At 33.9% G+C, this 19156-nt stretch overlaps 2 protein-coding genes and 3 long non-coding RNA genes across 5 annotated transcripts; 2 read left to right on the forward strand and 3 right to left on the reverse strand.

Annotated features, from left to right (window-relative positions):
* Positions 1–1457: 1457 nt before the first annotated feature.
* LOC131015465 (nicastrin-like) lies at positions 1458–4143 on the reverse strand. Its single transcript, XM_057943885.1, has 6 exons — positions 3646–4143; positions 3448–3562; positions 2964–3046; positions 2804–2880; positions 1688–1901; positions 1458–1581 (listed from the first exon to the last, which is right to left on the reverse strand). Exons 1-5 carry the CDS (start codon positions 3713–3715, stop codon positions 1800–1802), a joined length of 447 nt encoding a protein of 148 aa, XP_057799868.1. The 5' UTR covers positions 3716–4143; the 3' UTR covers positions 1458–1581; positions 1688–1799.
* A 985-nt stretch (positions 4144–5128) lies between these two features.
* On the reverse strand, positions 5129–9370 carry LOC131019168 (receptor kinase-like protein Xa21). Its single transcript, XM_057947854.1, has 4 exons — positions 8518–9370; positions 8216–8434; positions 6536–8125; positions 5129–5166 (listed from the first exon to the last, which is right to left on the reverse strand). The coding sequence occupies exons 1-4, from the start codon at positions 9368–9370 to the stop codon at positions 5129–5131; spliced, it is 2700 nt and encodes an 899-aa protein (XP_057803837.1).
* Positions 9371–10734: 1364 nt separating this feature from the next.
* LOC131015500 (uncharacterized) lies at positions 10735–11428 on the reverse strand. The gene is made up of 2 exons (XR_009098560.1): positions 11279–11428; positions 10735–11195 (listed from the first exon to the last, which is right to left on the reverse strand). It is a non-coding gene; the product is annotated as an uncharacterized LOC131015500 (long non-coding RNA).
* Positions 11429–13399: 1971 nt separating this feature from the next.
* On the forward strand, positions 13400–13999 carry LOC131015494 (uncharacterized). Its single transcript, XR_009098554.1, has 3 exons — positions 13400–13571; positions 13671–13769; positions 13894–13999. It is a non-coding gene; the product is annotated as an uncharacterized LOC131015494 (long non-coding RNA).
* A 1972-nt stretch (positions 14000–15971) lies between these two features.
* Positions 15972–17152, forward strand: LOC131015499 (uncharacterized). Its single transcript, XR_009098559.1, has 2 exons — positions 15972–16548; positions 16869–17152. It is a non-coding gene; the product is annotated as an uncharacterized LOC131015499 (long non-coding RNA).
* The last annotated feature ends 2004 nt before the right edge of the window (positions 17153–19156 follow it).

Consider the following 19156-nt stretch of genomic DNA (forward strand, 5'->3'; position numbering starts at 1 on the left):
CTTTGTAAGAAAAAGATAACGGTTTTCGACTGTTATGTATTAGAATTAATCCGTTATCTATTATATAATATTTCTTTTTTCTCATAACATAGTTAACAGTTTTTTATACTTTTTATAACGGTTTAAACCGTTATCTTTGTAAGATATAGATAACGGTTTTATATTGTGATACATAACACTTACATCCGTTATCTATGACTTGCATACATAACGTTTTTTACCGTTATGAAAGACATGGAAAACCGTTATGATTTTGCATTTTAATTGTTATACATAACGTTTTATTGCAATTTACATAACGGTTTCAAAACCGTTATGTATAGTAGCATAGATAACGGTACGATGCGTCATACATAACAGTACGCATCCGTTATCTATAAAGGTTATACATAACGGTTTTTCACCGTTATGTATTAAGATTTTTCCGTTATGTATTATTATTATTATTATTTTTTTTTTTATCATAGTTAACAGTTTTTTGCACTTTTTATAACGGTTTTAACCGTTATCTTTGATAGAATACATAACGGTTTTTCACCGTTATGTATTAAGATTTTTCCGTTATGTATTAATTTTTTTTTTTTTTATCATAGTTAACAGTTTTTTGCACTTTTTATAACGGTTTTAACCGTTATCTTTGATAGAATACATAACGGTTTTTTGCACTTTTTATAACGATTTTTTGCACTTTTTATAACGATTTTTGCACTTTTTATAACGATTTTAACCGTTATCTTTAATTAGAATACATAACGATTTTTTGCACCTTTTATAACAGTTTTTTGCACTTTATATAATTGTAGTATATTTTTAAATTTTGCAATTTTTATAAAACGACAAAATGATAAAATCAACGATAACAATATTATATATCATCCAAAAAATTCATACATTATTATACAAATGAACCAAATATCAAGTATACATCATCATTGCATATTCCGATTCAAAATTGAAAATACCAACTACCTTATAGCTAAAACAAAAATCTATCATACAATGTTTAAAGCACCAAGTCCTCAAGAACTAGTTAATCAACCTGCTATGATTCTCTGGTTGTCTTTTGACCTCAAGCCATCCCAAGCTACCATAGCCCATGTACTTTACTGAGATTCTCGCAGTCCCCACAGCCCATGTACTTTACTGGTTCTCCTGTTTTGAAAGTCTAATTATATTAGATATGAGTCCACGCATTCTCTCTTATGCGCACTAAAAGGCAATATTTCACAAAAATAAATTAAATAATTAACTGATGCTTCTGCAAAATTTGTCAAGGAAAAATTGTGAAATAGTAAATGATGGAAGAGATTGGAAAATATTCCTCTAGTTCCGACATCCTTCAGAGTCAAACAAATCACAATTCTTACGATAAAGACAGGGAGTAGAAGCTTAGCTTTTGGAAGCTTTGCAGACTGCCTAGGAAAACTATTTCAACATAGTAAAATAACTTGTAGTGACGCATGGTGATTAGATTAAAATATAGGAAATTCACATTTACAGCATAATGCAGATATCAGAATCTTACCAAGGACAAGCATCGCTCCACATCATTACTCATATTCTTTAAACCACATTTTGCCACTGTCATGAAACATACAGATCACAAATTAATTAACCTAAATGATGCAAAAAATGAGAATGAATCTCACGAAAACAAGCAAAGTATGGCCACATAGGAAATACTAACTTATCTCCACCATCATTTTCTGAAGTGGGATCTTCTGCAATATCAATTTCTCTTCTTCTTCTTCTTCTGTGGGAGGGATAACTTTTTTTCTAAACAAAAACATGGTAAGATATTATATATTTTGAATCCCAAATACCTGTTGCAAGATAGATGTGCTGGTCTCAGAGAGCAAAATCACTGGAAAATTATAAGCCTTCCATATGATTCCAGATCCCTGCTGAGGCGCAACAGTGGTAATTAGTTTGGAAGAAGTGAACATGCTAGAAAATCATGGAGAGAGGAGTAACACTGCAGCCTAAACATGCTATGTGCTCAACCGCACCAACAATTGTTACTCATCCAAATTTAATCAATTTCAAATTGGTTCCTTCATGTTTCCTGCAATGTTTCTGCGGTTCTGCCTCAACCAAATTTCACTAGAATTATATCTCAAGATATTGCATCACATGATATTCCATAAGAAACTAAATTGAAAGCTAATTTAGCTCGAAGCCAAAATGGTGTCAGGAGGTTCATAAAATGCTCACAAGATTATCTACGACTACTAGAGTTATTTAGAAACAAAGAAAGAAGCAGCCTAGTTGTACATTAGCCACTGAACAGTAAACCGTACAGAAATTTCTTCTGTATATATTTCCTACAGTATGGGCTTTCAAAGTCCAAAATATATGATGTCGAAAACAGTTCGAATATAGTTTACCATACAAGCAAATGAGTGGATTTTGATTTGAGTTGCAGCATTTCCTGTCTTTACATGGACAAAATAGGCACTTAATGCAAAACAGGATGGAGAAAAAGGTAGTAACTGAAAAGAGAAATTCAAAAAGCCTGATCACAGCCACAAGAAAAAGGAATAAACTAACAATTAATCAATCAAATCGAAACCTCTGATGCACCTTCTAAGCTTAGTGTGTAGTCCTTTCCGAAGGATGATCAAGCAGGTACAGTTTATATCTAGTTTCAAAAGATTTCTATACCACTTTCTGAAATTGCAATCATAAACTTCAATTTACTTCAAGGAATAGCATAAATGATACATTTTTCTTAACACTTTCAGAAACAAATGAATAACTCGAGACAAGTCGATATGAGATGACATTATTTTTCATGACGTACAGCTGGATTCCACTGAAAATTGTTGCTTGTATATGGAGCAAATTCTGCCTGTGGAAATTTGACATCTGGAGAAAATCCTGAAAGGTAAAATATGATAGGTTATATTATCAAAGAAATTTTAACCTGCCCCAAACTAAACAAAATTGATGGATCCACATACCCTTTAAACCATTTTGAACCTGACTTCTTGATTCAACAAATATGCCGGCCACTTTACTAGCAAAATCTAAGTCTTTTGATACTCTGGAACAAGGAAAACAAATAAAATCAACTTAAAGGATGGATTCCTGACATCAGCCCAACTAATAAACAGAAAAATTTATAGATAAACCCCAAATAACATGCACATGCACACATGCACATAACAAGCTTGACCTCTCATGATCACAGCTTTTGCGCAGAGAGGTTCATGAAGAGCCAAAAACTAAGTTTACTCAGACAGATATGAAAGAGGGAAAACAATATGTTTGGATTTTATCCTTTTCCCTTTGCATTCTATCTTTTAACTCTCCACATCACTTGCACATGGATCACATAGCCCAAAAAGTTTCCTACAAAGATATTTCTATAAACCAAATTGTAAGAAATATATTATTGTGTAACAAGAAATTTCAGGCATGCAAAAGAAGGAAACAATTACATGCCTTGACAGCACGCTTTCAAATTCATCTAAAGAGACCAGGACTGCTGCTGGTCCAGTCAACTCCTTTGAATTCTTAAATCTAACAATTGGTGCGACAACTTTCTCACGTGCAGGATCTACAATGCAAATTTTCATTAGCAAATGGGTTTAATAATATGTTAGATACATTTATCATGAGTGCTTTGACAGAAGTACCAACTTGAGCAACCAATTTCCCCTGAAAGGTTGAGTAGACGGACACAAGGAAATCCATCAATTTCTGTGTACATGGACTTTTCAAGATCAGGAACTGACTCAAATGAGTTTGTCTCTCCTGAAGCTGTGCAAAAATCATTGAGATTTAGATTGAAAACAATAAAAACATTTCAAAAAAATTACCAAAAAGAAGAAGGAAAGATAACCCCCCCTCTGTGCCCCAGGGAAAGAAAAACATATGGTCAAAAGTCTTGACCCAATTTGCAATGCTATTATACATGGAGTACTTCTCCACTTGAAGTATAAACAATCCCACCATATTACAACAAGATATTGGTCTTATTAATGAATAAATATTTATTTTAGGGAAAGGGAAGAAACTGTATGGGTCTGAATAATTGCAGATTTATACTCAAATGAACAGAAAAATAGCCATTTGGACATTAAAGAGCATTACATGCAGCTATTAATAACTTAATGTAGAAACTTCAGATTCCTGGTAAACTAGGGATCTCTTTAATGGAAATTTTGGCATACCCATCATATGCAATAAACTCCATTGAACAGTTCATACCCCATATAGAAGAGAGTGGCTTCAATTTAACTGAACAAAAACATTCTCAAATCTCAATGAGCCTGTGCCTCACAAACAAGTCTGATAACAACCACACAATACTACTTCACTTTTCTAATAATCCTTTGTACTTCATAGGATAAACTTATTTTCCATAAAGATCAACCACCAAAGAAAGAAATCGCCACACTCTTAAAACATATGCAGGACAAAATCGTTAGATCAAACATATTAGATGATGTCACACTGCAAACAAGTGAACAACAACTTAACAAGAATACAAGATACAAGTCGATATGAGATGACAATATTTTTCATGACGTACAGCTGGATTCCACTGAAAATTGTTGCTTGTATATGGAGCAAATAACACATCCCACCAAAACAAACATTCAAGGTGATCATTCTATCTCAGTTTACTCCCTCCTATCGCTCAATTCTACCTAATAGGGGAAACATGGAAAACAGACAATATAGAACTTTCAGGAAAGAAAACAACATAATGAAGAGATTATGCAATTTGAGTGAAATTTATACCCATGGCAAATTGGTTATATGAGGAGATTGAGTCTTACTCTTATATTCACTCCAGTGAAGAAGAAATTTATACCCATGGCAAATTGGTTATACCCGCGGCAGCAGCAATAGTCTGCAGTGAAGAAGAAACTTAGGGCTCGGTTCCTTATTTCATTTTGAAGCAAAGTTAAATCTACAACAAAACAACCAGCTCACAGATCCAAATTACGTGAAGTGTTTTCCAGCTCCCTCATCAAACCTTCAAATTCTCAACAAATAATATCTCCCACTCCCCACCACAAAATTCACTTTGTACAACACCAACCATTAGAATCCAAAGAAAAAATTAAGGTCAATTACGTTCATAACTGATACACAAAACAAAGCTGCTGATAAGCTAATTCACCTCCTGAAACCCTATAGTCTTCAAAACCCCTGCGTACAAAACAAAGAATTTGAGGTGAAATAGAAATGCTATAAACAACTGGAGCAAACCAAAGCATATCTAAGTTAATAGTTGCAGGGCAAATATTGACTTCTGGACCAAACTAGAATAAGGAAAAATTCACAATCTAGGAATCAGAGATTAGAAACATTGAGAACTCAATTTCTTTCTTAGACACATAACCACTCATCCATGGATGTTTGCTCCTTCACACTCCAGTATACTACTTGCACACACAAACTGAGTGCAAATACAATCGAGGATAATTCGGAGAGAGAGAAAGAATACCGTTTGAGGCGGGCATAAGCGAGGGCACGACGCTGCTGAACAGCGAGGAATCTAGAAGCTCCAATTAACTGGTAACAAAAGGAAGAAAAAAAAAATATTGAATTACCCCAAACCATGGTCGCCTCTCCCTCTTCTCCGGTGGCGTCAGCCGCTGCCGGCTGCCACGGTCACCGCCATCATCGCGCCTCCCATCGTCTCTACCCCCGTATCTCCAGAACGTACTTACGCACACACATGAGCCCTAATTTTTTCCCCAAAATTTCAAATCCGCTGCCACCGCCGCCTCTAACTCCGGCGAGGCTGACAAGGCATAGCCGTCATCTTCGTGAAGCCAGCGACCAGCTGCCGCCGATAACATCCTCCTTTTCCTTGCTTCGCATCGATGTGCCCTAGCCTTCGGCGTTCCCTTGATGGAACCGCCTCATCCGCGTTGCACGCGAGTTCGACGGTGCCATCATCCTTTGCTGACCCGCAGAGGCATGGCGGACTTGGGGAAGGCCGAGAGAGAGAGTTAGGGTTTGGTGGTTTTGGGTGGCGCCGCTGGTTAGGGGGAGGACGAGAGAGAGAGTGACGTTTTGGGGGAATTAGACGAGAGAGAGAAAGAAAGGATTTGGGGGAATTATATTTTAATATAAAATAATATGGGTTTAAAAAAAATTAAAAAAAATTAATAAAAATAAATATGATTATACATAACACTTATATAACGTTTTTCTTAACGTCCAAAAAACCGTTATAAAAACATGCTCATAGATAACGGTCGGCTTAACGGTTTTGTAGTACCGTTATCTATGGGACTAATAGATAACGCACAAAGATAACGGATTAACTTAAACCGTTGTCTATGAGTATGGATAACACTACATAGATAACGGTTTTTTGTCAAACCGTTATCTATACCTAAAAGTGCGCTCATACATAACGGTTTTTTAAAAAAACCGTTATGTATTGAGTGTTATGTATGTGAAATTTTGTAGTAGTGATTGGAGCAACTGCTTATGACGCTTGTCAGATTCCTGTGTCGAATGCTACGTAGTATCTCACATTCGACATCAAATATTCTTGAAATACCTTCTAGCTGCATATTAAACACCTTGACAACGATATCCTTCCCATTGTTAAGAATTCCTTTATAAACAGAGCAAGAACTCCCAATGCCAAGTAAATTACTTTCATCGAATCTTTCCGTTGCTTGCAGCAGTTCATAATAAGAGATTCTTTCCGGCACAATGAATATCAACTCATCAACTTCTCCAGTCGTCTTAACTTTCCTTTTGTTTCTGACAATTATAAAGACCAGAGCAACAATCGAGATGAAAGCCACAAGCCCGAAAACAATAAATGAAGTTCGTTCCACCTTCTTTCTCTTTGATCTGTGGTTAGTTGAAGAGCAAATTTGGACATGGAACTTGGGGATTCCACACAATGCCTCATTACCCTTAAAAGAATCCATAGTGAAGTTTCTAAAAGAACCTCCATTAGGAATTTCTCCACTTAAACTATTGAAAGAGACATTAAAGTAGTCGAGGTGTTGAAGTGCTTCTAAAGACTTTGGAATTGAACCAGAGAGGTTGTTGTACGATAAGTCGAGATTTGCCAAACTGATCATGCTTCCCATAGACACAGGCATATAACCTTCTAGTCTATTATTTGCCAAAGACAGATTAACCAAATTCTGCAACTTCCCAATAGTGCTGGGAATTGACCCTGACAACTGATTCATTGCTACATTTATATAGATCGCTGCTCTTAAGTTACTCATCTCTAGAGGTAGTGACCCATTTAATGAATTTGAGGACAAGTCTAATTTGATCAAATCTTTTAGGCCCCATAAGCTTGATGGTATGCTTGAATTCAAAATGTTGGAGTCTAGATAAAGATTTCTTAAAGAAGAGACATTTCCCAGACATTTAGGAATTGGGCCTGAAAATTGATTCTTGCTCATAACTAAAGTATTGAGGCTAAATAGATCACATATAGCATGTGGTATTGAGCCTCCCAACATGTTATCAGACATACGTAATCCTTGAAGTTGATGCAAATGGCTTATAGTTAGTGGAATATTACCAGATAACTCATTCCCAGAAAAATCTAATACCATCATATTGCTTAGATTGCCTATGTCAACAGGAATGCTGCCACTGAATTTGGAGTTGCCGGCGGTGAATATTGAAAGCGAGGAAGATAAATTCCCGACAGAAGCTGGAATGACACCATTTAGAGGATTATCATCAATTGACAAACGAGTTAGAGACTTGAAATTTGTCAATGAAGTAATGAAGGAAGAAGATGGTGCCTGGGTAAGATTGTTTCTATGTAGTCGAAGACTTTGAAGAAGTCTTAGGTTGCCGAGATGAGTAGGTATATAACCACTGAATTTGTTGTTATTAAGTGTGAGAATTGTGAGTTGAGAACAGTTAGAGATGGAGTTGGGTATTGCTCCAGTGATAGAATTTCGGCCAAGATAAAGTTCTTCGAGAGAGGGAGAAGCATGGCATAAATGGGTTGGAAGAACCCCTGACAGAGCATTGCCGACAAGTCCAAGAATCCGAAGAGTTGAAATGTTAAAGAGCTCATATGGAATCGAACCACTCAAGCTGTTCAACTGTAGTGATAAGTTCTCCAAATAGTAAAGTTGGCCAAATTCAGTGGGAATAAGCCCTGCAAAACATGAGATTTCCAATCTGTAGCTAAAAACACATATATATTGTAGCGAAACAGATAATTTACATGAAAATTACTCTGTTGTACCTGTAAAATGGTTTTCCGAGAGGTATAACTCTGTTAGCATGGTAATATTCCCGACATCCCTTGAAAGGTTCCCCGTGAATTTGTTACGCCATAGTATTAAGGTTTGCAGAGAAGACATATTCATGAAAATATTGAAATCAATTGAGCCCGCAATCTCACTCTGTTCAGCACCAAAAGTAACCAGACTTTGAAGACGGCCAATCTCATGTGGTAGTATTCCTGGCAAAAAAAGTTTCATGAAACTAATCAAATCTCATTTAATACACAAATTTATGTGAGAAGAACTTGAACCATATATATACCATTCAAATTGTTACCACCAAGATATAGAATCTGAAGAGATGTTAAGTAGCCGATTTCTGAAGGTATCTCCCCACTTAAAGAGTTGTAAGAGAGGCTCAAATACTCAAGTCGTGAACATTGGGATAGATTTGTGGGAATCGCGCCACTCAGCTGATTGTTAGAAAGATAAATCCCAGCAAGAAATGGAAGATTACTGCACATGTCTGTTGGAAGACTTCCACTCAATTCATTGTTTCTCAATGCTATAACTACAAGGGTTGAGATGTTGAATATGGCTGATGGTATAGCACCGGATAGACGATTGAATTGAACTGATAGAGTTTGTAGACTTTGAAGTCTCCCAAACTCTTTTGGAATCTCTCCACTTAGAGAATTGGAAGATAAGTCAAGAAATTGTAGGTTTGTGAGGTTTGAGAGAGATTTTGGGATGGAACCTATGAAGCTGTTGCTGCTTAAATTCAAGTGCTCTAATTTTGGTAACTGACCCAATATCGGAGGGATGTCTCCAGTGAAGTTGTTGAGTTGGAAAGATATGAACTTCAAACGGCGAAGGAGAGACAGTTGGTGTGGCAAATCTCCATAGAAAAGGTTATTGGAGAGGTCGAGCGAGACGAGGAAGGAGAGGTGTCCGAGCTGTGGAGGAATGGTGGCGGAGAGAGCCATGTTGGAGAGATTCAAGGCAGCAACTCTGTGGTGGCGGAAGCTGCAAGTGACGCCAATCCAGCTGCAGACGGAGGTGGAGTTGGTCCAATTAGTTGCAAGTAAAAGAGATATATGTTTGAGTGAAAGAAGGGCTGTTTGATCAGTTGCAAGGCTCAGAGGTTGTTTGGATTTGGCTTCAGAAGAAAGCATTGGGAAGGCAATTATGGTAATTAGGAATGCATACTGCAAAATGCAAGAAAGCTTTTTCTCGATGGCTGCTAATTATGATTGTATTATGATAATTAAGTAGCTAATAAGTGCATCCAATAACCATCATATATATATATATACACACAAATATTACGTACAAGACTTGCTTGACTTGAGGTTTTGTGTCAAGTCGTGGTTAGATGTTATTTCTATCCCTACTCTCTCGTGTTCCATACAAATGTTGGCCCGACTGAGAAGACGAAGACGAAGACGAAGACGAAGACGAAGACTTGAGGTTGAGAAAAAGACGGAGACAAAGACGGAGACGAAGACGAAGGTGAAGAGTTTGAAGCCCTGTGCCACTCATCACAATTTTGGTGCGCTACATGATAACGCAACAACATTTTTCATTCGCTTTTACTTGTATATAATCTTTTTTTTTTTAATGTATAAACATTAAGAAAAAAAATAACATTACAAAAAAGGATTTAGATCACATGTCAGAGAATCAGAAAAAAAAAAAAAAATAACGTTACATAATTTAATATTGCGTTTCACCGGAGGTTAAATTAAATTATTTCTTCATGAAAGTCCATTTTTAAAAAAATGGACTTTGTTTTGGGCTGAACAATAAAAATGGAATATATTTCAATAGTTAAATTTTAATTTTGTTGGTGTTTGTAATTACATATATTACTTTAATTAAATATGAACTTGAATAATTACATTGAACAATAAGACTTTCTCACACAAAGCAAAACTCTTTCATTTTTTCCCGTCCTTATAAATTATAGTAATTTTGGATGTACTAGTAGAGGAAACGTGCGTTGCACGTGTTATGCTTGATAGTATAATATTATGCTAAAAGTTAATATCATATTTAATGCAATACTCAAAATATAATTATAAAAATGATTGTGAATAAATTTGATATACCTATTTAATTTTAAAAAGTCAAATATTGCTTGTATGAAAAAAATTAAAAAGTAAAAGCAAATACGTCAACTACTAATTAGTCTAAAGTACTATTAAATGTGAATCTATATTCACATCAAATCTTCTCTACTTTGACTTTGATGGGTGGAGAAAATTTCTTTCTCTTATTTTTGCTTTCAGAGATAAAATTATTCAATGTGCAATCATCATCATCTTCATCTTCATCGCTTGTAATGTCAATATAATCATCAAGAACTTTTTTTGTGATTTTTCGTTTTCCCCTTCCTTGCACTTCATGAGGCTGCACTTGTAACTCCACCGCTCCAATTTGCTTGGTCTTTTTAGTTGTTGTTTTGATTTCTCCCACTTCATTTGACATGGCCTTCTTGCCTATTTTTTTGTTTCCCTTTTTTTGTTTTGTCTTGGGTGCCTTCTTAACTATTTCTTCCCTTCCTTCTTCATGATCTTTTGTTTCTTCAATTGATGTTACCATCGACTTCATTACAGCATTCATCGGGTCACATTCTATCTTCTGGATTGCACTTGCTATAAGATTTAGCTTTCCCCTATCATCAAGTTTTGCATGCTTTATAGTAGTCATAAACCGTATTTCTGTTGAATTTGGAGCGGCCAGACGTCTATAGTATGCAGAATCGTTTTCATCCTGGGAAATTAGATATTTAAATTATCATCATGAGTAAATTTCTTAAAAATTGATAGTACTTGTTATTTTGACAAAGACTATTGATGAAAAAAATTAAAACTTACGTGACTGATTGATGAAATATACTCATCCACCGAGCATCCTACATATACTGCTGCAACCTCATCGAACATTGTAATATTTGCATCATAATCTCCTTGTATAACATTTAAGGTTATTCTAAACCTGGAATTGTATGTTAAAAATATTAATAATAATGACATCTATTTTTTTATTAAATTTTTATGTGTTTGTACTATTGTCTTTACCTCGGTGTTGTCTCAACAACCTCCTCATTGCATTTTTTGCATATTGTAGTTTCAGCATTCTTTGGGCATGATGTTGAGCACGTTTTACATGAATTATACCATATTGATGCTTTATTTTCGACCTCTTGAACTATTCCCATAAAACAATAGTAAGATTCCTGAAAGATCAAAATAGAAAATTGTGATAAATAAAATAATAAATCTCAATTAATATATAAGTATAGATAAACGAAAAATAAAAGAAATAAGCAACTAATCATTTGCAAAGATTATTCTGCGAAGGAGAATAGGGAATGCATGTTCAATTTGTTATGTAGTACCTTCACCAACATATGCTGATTTTCTTTAAGGTCTTTCAACGTCACTTCCTTTGCATTTGTCATTTTTTGAATCATTTTTTATGCTGTTATCCTTAATGGATCATAAGTTTCATAGGATCTGCATTCACGACATAAGAATAAGACAAGTTAAATGATTGATTGGATTACTATATTAATAAAATATAAAATAAATAATTAAAAGAACAGTTTCCATTATTTATTCCATGCCTTTGCTCCATATGTTTAATCTCTAGACATTCTGGTGAAGTTTGTAATACGGATCTCACTGTGCTTTGCAATTGCAAAGCACCTGACATGTAATGTATTTTGTTATTTATGGTTCTAATATATATAGAAATTAAATGTATTTTGTTATTAATGGTGGTAATATATAAATTAAAATTTTAGTTGTGCATGATTTACCTAAAAACTTTTTTACAGCGACATTTGTGATGACAATAATTGGATTTTGCTCTAAAACTTTTTGTAGCTTAATTATCTCCTTCACTTATGGCCATATCTTCCCAAAGACTGATTTCCATAAATTGATTCTTGTATCATTAAAAATAATTAAAAGTGAACAAATTGTTGTAACAATCTTCCTACTAATAAAAGTACGGATTCCTTTGTATTTCTGATTTGTAGCTGTAAACACAAATTTTATTGTATTCAATAAATGAAATACAAAAATGTGTACAAATCCAAAATATGTGGATTGAAATGAATTTGTTGCGGGTTGCGATTCTCTACTTTGATCCTCTGATTCTCCTCTTCAAGCTTCTTCAAATCCTTGGAGGGAAATATAATTTCTTGATCTCCTTGAACTTGAATGTTGACTTGAATTTGATTTGATAACGCCAATTCAGAGGGCTTCCACCTTATTTCTGAATCAAACGTTGACTTGGATGAATTTGATGAAGAACTCTTTGATCTTATTTGCAGAACGCCTTGATCGTTGGAGATGACTTCGTCGTAGAGAATTACTCCTTCAATACTTGAGCTCTCAAATGATTTCTGTGTCTTTTTTACTCCACAAATGACCCATATTTATAGGTGAAGAATGGAGTGGGCTGCGGGCTTTGGCCTGTCATATTGGGCTTTTAGGGCTGAGGTGGCGCGATTTGATTGGCTCCTCAAAATTGATATTTATCTACATAAAATATTTAATATTTTATGTAGATTTTCCACATGTCAATTTCTGATTGGTCAATAAATCCATATAATCAAATATCAATTATATATTTATTTAATCTTGGAATAATATTTAATTTAATCCCAAAATATAAAATAAAATATATATTTTCATATTTAATTTATAATTTCCACATGGCAGGATTTAATAGGCTATAAATTTAATTGCCTACAGTAGCTTATAGTAAATATATTCTCGACATGATACGTTCTTATTATTTTGCCTCATGACACCTGTAAAATTGAAAGAATACATCATAAAATATTTATTGAAATCAAAAAGAGTTGAAGACAGAAGACAATGTCAGAGTTACCAAGTTGAGCTATGTATCTGTAATGATATAAACATGGCAGTAGCTTAAGTATCTTCTTTATGTTATTTAATGTTCTAATTAAAGTGTATGCATTGGCTTTACAGAAAGGAGGAAGATATGGTTTCACAAAAAAAAAAATGTCAGGGTGAAGGGCTCATTGCTACCTCTCGAGCAATGGTTGTGTTCTTGAAGCTAATCTTTCTTTTAGTATTCTATCTATTTTCCTCGAGCACATTTGAAAAGGTTGTAGCTGTATGTATATGCTATATCCAGTTTAGGTGATTGCTGATAGAAGATGTGCTTATTTAGTAGTTATTGAAATTGCCATGACATGCCAGTTCTTGAGTTCTTTCCTTTTATAGATGTTACAAATGGCCGAGTATCATGAACGTAGCCTTGTTCCTGCTAAATCTATTAAACAACATTCTATTAAAGTGCGGAAGCAGAAGTTGCTTAATTTCCTACAAGGTTCTCTTTAATGTTCATGATGTGCTGAATGCTGAGATATCTCTTCTACTCTATCCACTGCAGTATAAATTATAATTTGGCTATTTTTGACATGATAAGGCACTATGTACCTGTTTGTGCAAAGTGGACAACACAGAGGTGTGCAGTTTGTTGGTGGGTCGAAGATTGGGACTTCAACAAAATTATCATTTCTATTAGGTATTTGTGCAGCTTAGCTCTATTTGTTTTTGTTTAAAGACGTACGTGTCTTTTCTTCAAAATTACTCCTTGAGGTGATGAATAGGATATTGATTTTTCAGTGTTAATTTCATATGTCAAATAGCCGTTCATCAAGAATGCTATGGAGCAAGAAATGTTAGTGACCTTAATTCATAGGTGTGTAGAGCCTGTGAAGCACATTATATTGAGAGGGTATGTTACCTCTGTCTTGTGAAAGGTGTGGATCTTATTATATGTTTTCCCCGGTTTAGGACTAAAATCATCATATGTGTTGGAATTAAGTAGGTTTTGTTTGTTTTGGCCTTCTTTATTTGGCATTCAACTATGGTGTAATCGCTAAGTGGGGAAAAGTTATGCACAAGTGTTTTGTTAGTGGGAGTCAATAATTAGTGATTTTATCTATATCACAGGAGAAAGATATGTTAGATAAATTGTGCTTTTATATCATTTAGCTGATTACAAGGTTACTCCAGGGGTTATTCTACTTGAAAATAACTATATTATGTGCAATTGGTGTTGTGGTTTATGATGTCAACATCACATTACTCTTTCAATTTTATTCAAATTAATGCTTTGTCTTCATCGTAATTGCTTATGTATTAGAATTTCATTGGCAAGTCTAATAGTTTCATGATATATAATAACATTAATGTTAAGTTTTGTTTTATAATAAATCCATATAATAATTTTCATAACTTAATACTTAAATAAGATAGCAATCGAAAATAACTTTAACGTGAGAATTATATATAAAACTTAGCAAAATATAAATACCTTGTTCTTCTCTGGAGATGATATCATCATCACTCATACTTGTTGATAGTGATGAAGTAGTATTGAGATTATTGTTACGAACGAAAGGTGTTGTTGCAATTATCTTTTTGATGTTTTGATGCCAACCTGTTTCGCCTCTTGGAAAAAGGAGTGGATATTGCAATGGATCATAACATCCATAATAATGTTTTATTCTATGTCTCTCACCCGAATGAGCATGAACCACAATATCTCGCTCAAATGGTATGTTATCATTATTACCTTCGACCCATATAGCTGCAACTTGATCTGCATGTGGAGAATTATATACTCGTTGATCTAATAAGTTCACATCTTTTGAAATATGTAGTTGAACATTATCCATTGAAGGATAATCTTTCAATCTTCGAAAAACTTTTGCATATGGATTGACTTCCAAAATTTTTATGATCTTCTTCACTACTGTTTCTGAGATATTTTGATTTTGCATTATGTTCATTCTGTTCTCTACCTCACTTCATGTTTCATAAAAATATAATTGAAAAAAGCCAGGGGTTGAATCTTGTGGTGTCAATCCCGGAAGATCATGATAAACCATTCCTTGTGCTCGGAAAGAATAAATTCCTTGTCTTGAAGATGCAAGCTCTTTATCCAATTTCACTCCAAATGAAGTAAATGAGAATATAGAATTGTATGAGCGGATATTTCTTCGGAAATCCATAATTTCTTGTGATTCACATGTAAACAATTCATATAATTCTTCGGGAATTTCAGAAAATGGAAGTATAACCTTTCCATTATCCCAACAAAAAGTAGGAGGCTCGTATTGAAATTTTGTAGCTCCGCAATAAGTGCAATCAAACACCTTTTTTAATTCATTTAGTATAGAACCTGAATGCATAAACAAAAAAAAATTAAATTTAATAAAAAAATATTTTTCTATAAATAAATGTTATTCTGAAAACATTGTATTACTTACTATTGATATCACATGAATTCTGTTGTTTTAATTTCGAACGTTTCCTTTTCATTTGTGAAAGTCTTCTTTGTCGATATACCTCTGTAGCTATAATATAAAATCATAAGAAAAATAAGCCAAAAAAAAAAAAAAAACCAACTCATGAAATTAAGATGCAGGTTAAGGACACATGTTTGAGATTGATCATGCTATATTGACATTATATATTTAATTTTTTTTTTTTTTTACCTGGAAGGGAGTTTGATGTGGATGAAAAATTCCGAGCACTCATACTTTAGCACAAAGAAAAAAAAAACCTGTAATATTGAGGTTTGAATCAAATATATATATATATATATATATATATATATATATATAGGGTGAGAGGATCTACAAAGAATCCCCTTAGTATAAAGAATAAGGAATTAATCCTTACCATAGGATCTGAATAAATTAATGGTCCAGATTAGCACTAATTAATAATTAATCTACATTTTTTTTTACTGAATAACTTTAAAAATCATATATAAAAACGTTGGGGGTATGTTAGACATTTTGTCTATTCAGAAAACTGTGAATTCCTAAATTAACTCCATTAAATTAGGACATTTACTTTCACCCCCACTTTCATCCACCAAACCATCTTCCCCCCACTTTCTCTCTCCCTTCCCACGACTTTTGCAAACCATCTCCACTCAATTCAGAAACCCTACATCAGACGCGAATTCATCTCTTCAAGATTCGTCGTCGTCGCCTCTTCGTTCTGTAATCCGGCGACGTCGTCGCTCCACCTAAGTCCGGCGCCTCCCTGCACTTTCGCCAACCGCCGCCGCGGTCCAAGATCAGTAACTAGTCATCGCGCGCATCTGAAGGCGCCGCGGCGTGTCCGGATTTCATCCACTCGTCGGTACGACCTCTGCCTGAAAACGCCGCCGCCGTCGGGACTGCAGGCTGTCACCGAAGCCGGATTATATCCTCAATTTCCGTCGATCCTGGGTCATGAAATCGGCGAGGTTCACCGTTCACCTTCTGATTTGACGGGTACAGGTAGATTTCGATTCCCTTCTAAATGCTAAGCTCACATCTCTACAGTTATCAAAATCTTCGTTCGTGATGTTGAAACTTTTCCCGAAACTGGCGACTTTCTAAATGAAGAAGGAAAAAAATGGTGATGTGAATGAATATGGAGATTGCAGGTTGTCTGATACTCGGAACTCAATGATTATTGGTGCTTGCTTAGATAAATGGTTAAAATTCTTGCTTGATTTTTGTTTGATATGAATCTGTGCTGTATATTAGTTGAAGGGATGATCTGATGTGTCATTGCAGCAGATTTGTTGATGGGCTGTAGTTTTTGTGTGTGAGAGAGTTTGAACATCGAAGAGGATGTTGAAGAAAGTAGGAGCCTTCGCCAAGGATCCCATATCAGATACTTGCATTACAGTATGCGGTGTTTCCGAGCTCGATGCTTGTGTTGATGCCTGTGCTCGAATTGTGTTATGTGAATATGAAATATTGGATTTGTATAATATTTGTTTTCTATTCAGAAAATTTGTAATTTTGTTCAACATCTTATAGTGACATATTCACTATACTGTACATATCTATAGTGTATTCGTTTATTAGTTAATTTATTCAGTTTCTTGTTTTACTTATTCGATTAATAACAAAGTGTTATTCGATGAATTTTCAATATTATTCACTATAATTTTAGTGAATTATGCAGTTAGCTTATGTATTATTTAGATTATTAACTAGCATAATATCAGCTGAAGTCATACCGAGCTTTGATCTTCATGGTATCCAGGGAGGTTTTACATCATATGAAAAATACGAGTTAATTCATGATTTATTCATGAAAAATGCTACTTTATTCAACAAAATAGTTTCCTTATTCACAATTTATTAGTATCATATAAATTATTCAGCAAACTATTATCCTTATTCGCATAAATATGATTTTTATTCAGAACGTCATGAACAATATTCGAATACGATATATTCATGAATAATGTTACTTATTTGGGTACGTTTTGAACAATATTCAAATACAATATAATTATTTATTATCACACAAAGAACCAAATTAATATGTACAGGTTTTGAAATAATGAAAAAAATAAAATGCTACATGAATTACTAATTTTATTTAAGCAATTAAGAGTTAAATTATGAATAATTAATTGCTGGACTAATAAAAATATAAATTAGGTGAAGATTCTATTATTTATTCACATAATATTAATTTTTGAATACACATTAAAATAATTTAAACAAATAAAAAATTTGGATGAATTCATGAATTCGAGTATATAAAATAATTGTGAAAAAAAACCATAAATAACGTAAAATATGAAATACAGACTCTGTTGAATTAACATTTAACTAATCTGAATAATTTCACATATTAAACTGAATAAACTTTCAAGTTGTGCGAATAAGGAAAATACGAAAATGCTGAATAAAATGTTTTTCTTCAATTGCTGACGATAATGCGTGAGGCTGGGTTGAGGAAGATACGAAAATGCTGAAGAAAATTTAATCACTACATAAAGAGTTATCTCAAACATTAATACCTAGCTAAAATAACCTTACCTAAGTTTAAGGAAAGAAAAAGATTTGCCATATAAATGATAGATATTTACGGTAGTGTTAATTAGATTAGGACAAAAATAACCTTTCATTGATTTATAGCTGTAATATAAATTCTTAATCATCAGCCGTAGGATTTAAAACAATAAAGGGCCGGATTTGATTCCTTATTCTTTTTACATTTAGCATTCTTTTTTGATCCCTTCCCTATATATATATATATATATATATATATATATATATATATAGGCTAAAGTTCAATGAAGAAGGCCTAAATGTAAGAAAGAAGAGAGAAGTAATCTAATCCGTTGATCTTATCTAATCTAACGGACATGATTTATTCACGCCATGTTCAACGGATTTTTTTGTTGAACATATGGGGGGTCGAAACCCAGAACCCCCAAAAATATTGTATATGTTCACGAATGTTCAACGAAAAAATCCGTTGAACATGGCGTTAATAAATCATGTCCGTTAGATTAGATAAGATCAACGGATGAGCGAAACCCAGAACCCCCAAAAATATTGTATATGTTCACGAATGTTCAACGAAAAAATCCGTTGAACATGGCGTTAATAAATCATGTCCGTTAGATTAGATAAGATCAACGGATGAGATTAATTCTCTCTTCTTTCTTACATTTAGGCCTTTTTCATTGAACCTAACCCTATATATATATATATATATATATAGCAAACATAAAATTGTGACACCCAATTATTACACATGGATATTTGCTGTTGGAGTATATATAGGAAATCATCTTCCCCTTCTAAAGTGTAAGTAATACTCAATAATAATATTTCCTAATGCTACGAAACAATTAACTACTCCCTCCGTCCCAATAAAAGTGGCCACATTTCCTTTTTGGGTGTCCCATTAAAAGTGGCTACTTTCTAAAAATAGCAAAAGTTTACTTTAATTAAGTCAACAATTACTCACTAATTTGGTCAACAATTGTAGGCCACTTTCTAAAAATGCCAAAATTACTTTAATTAAGTCAACAATTACTCACTAATTTGGTCAACAATTGTAGGCCACACTCTATTAAAACATATAACA

This window comes from Salvia miltiorrhiza, chromosome 3 (genome assembly GCF_028751815.1).
Source record: "Salvia miltiorrhiza cultivar Shanhuang (shh) chromosome 3, IMPLAD_Smil_shh, whole genome shotgun sequence".
Classification (NCBI taxonomy): domain Eukaryota; kingdom Viridiplantae; phylum Streptophyta; class Magnoliopsida; order Lamiales; family Lamiaceae; genus Salvia; species Salvia miltiorrhiza.

Excerpts from the sequence above, each read along its gene's own strand:
- LOC131015465 (XM_057943885.1), bottom strand. The coding sequence starts at position 3,715 with ATGTACACAGAAATTGATGGATTTCCTTGTGTCCGTCTACTCAACCTT. Across the intron at positions 3,563-3,645 it reads AGGGGAAATTGGTTGCTCAA|ATCCTGCACGTGAGAAAGTT; the intron begins GTTGGTACTTCT and ends TTTGCATTGTAG. Across the intron at positions 3,047-3,447 it reads TTTGAAAGCGTGCTGTCAAG|AGTATCAAAAGACTTAGATT; the intron begins GCATGTAATTGT and ends TCCTTGTTCCAG.
- LOC131019168 (XM_057947854.1), bottom strand. The coding sequence starts at position 9,370 with ATGCTTTCTTCTGAAGCCAAATCCAAACAACCTCTGAGCCTTGCAACT. Across the intron at positions 8,126-8,215 it reads CTCGGAAAACCATTTTACAG|GGCTTATTCCCACTGAATTT; the intron begins GTACAACAGAGT and ends CATGTTTTGCAG. Across the intron at positions 5,167-6,535 it reads GTTTAATATGCAGCTAGAAG|GGGTTTTGAAGACTATAGGG; the intron begins GTATTTCAAGAA and ends TTTTGTACGCAG.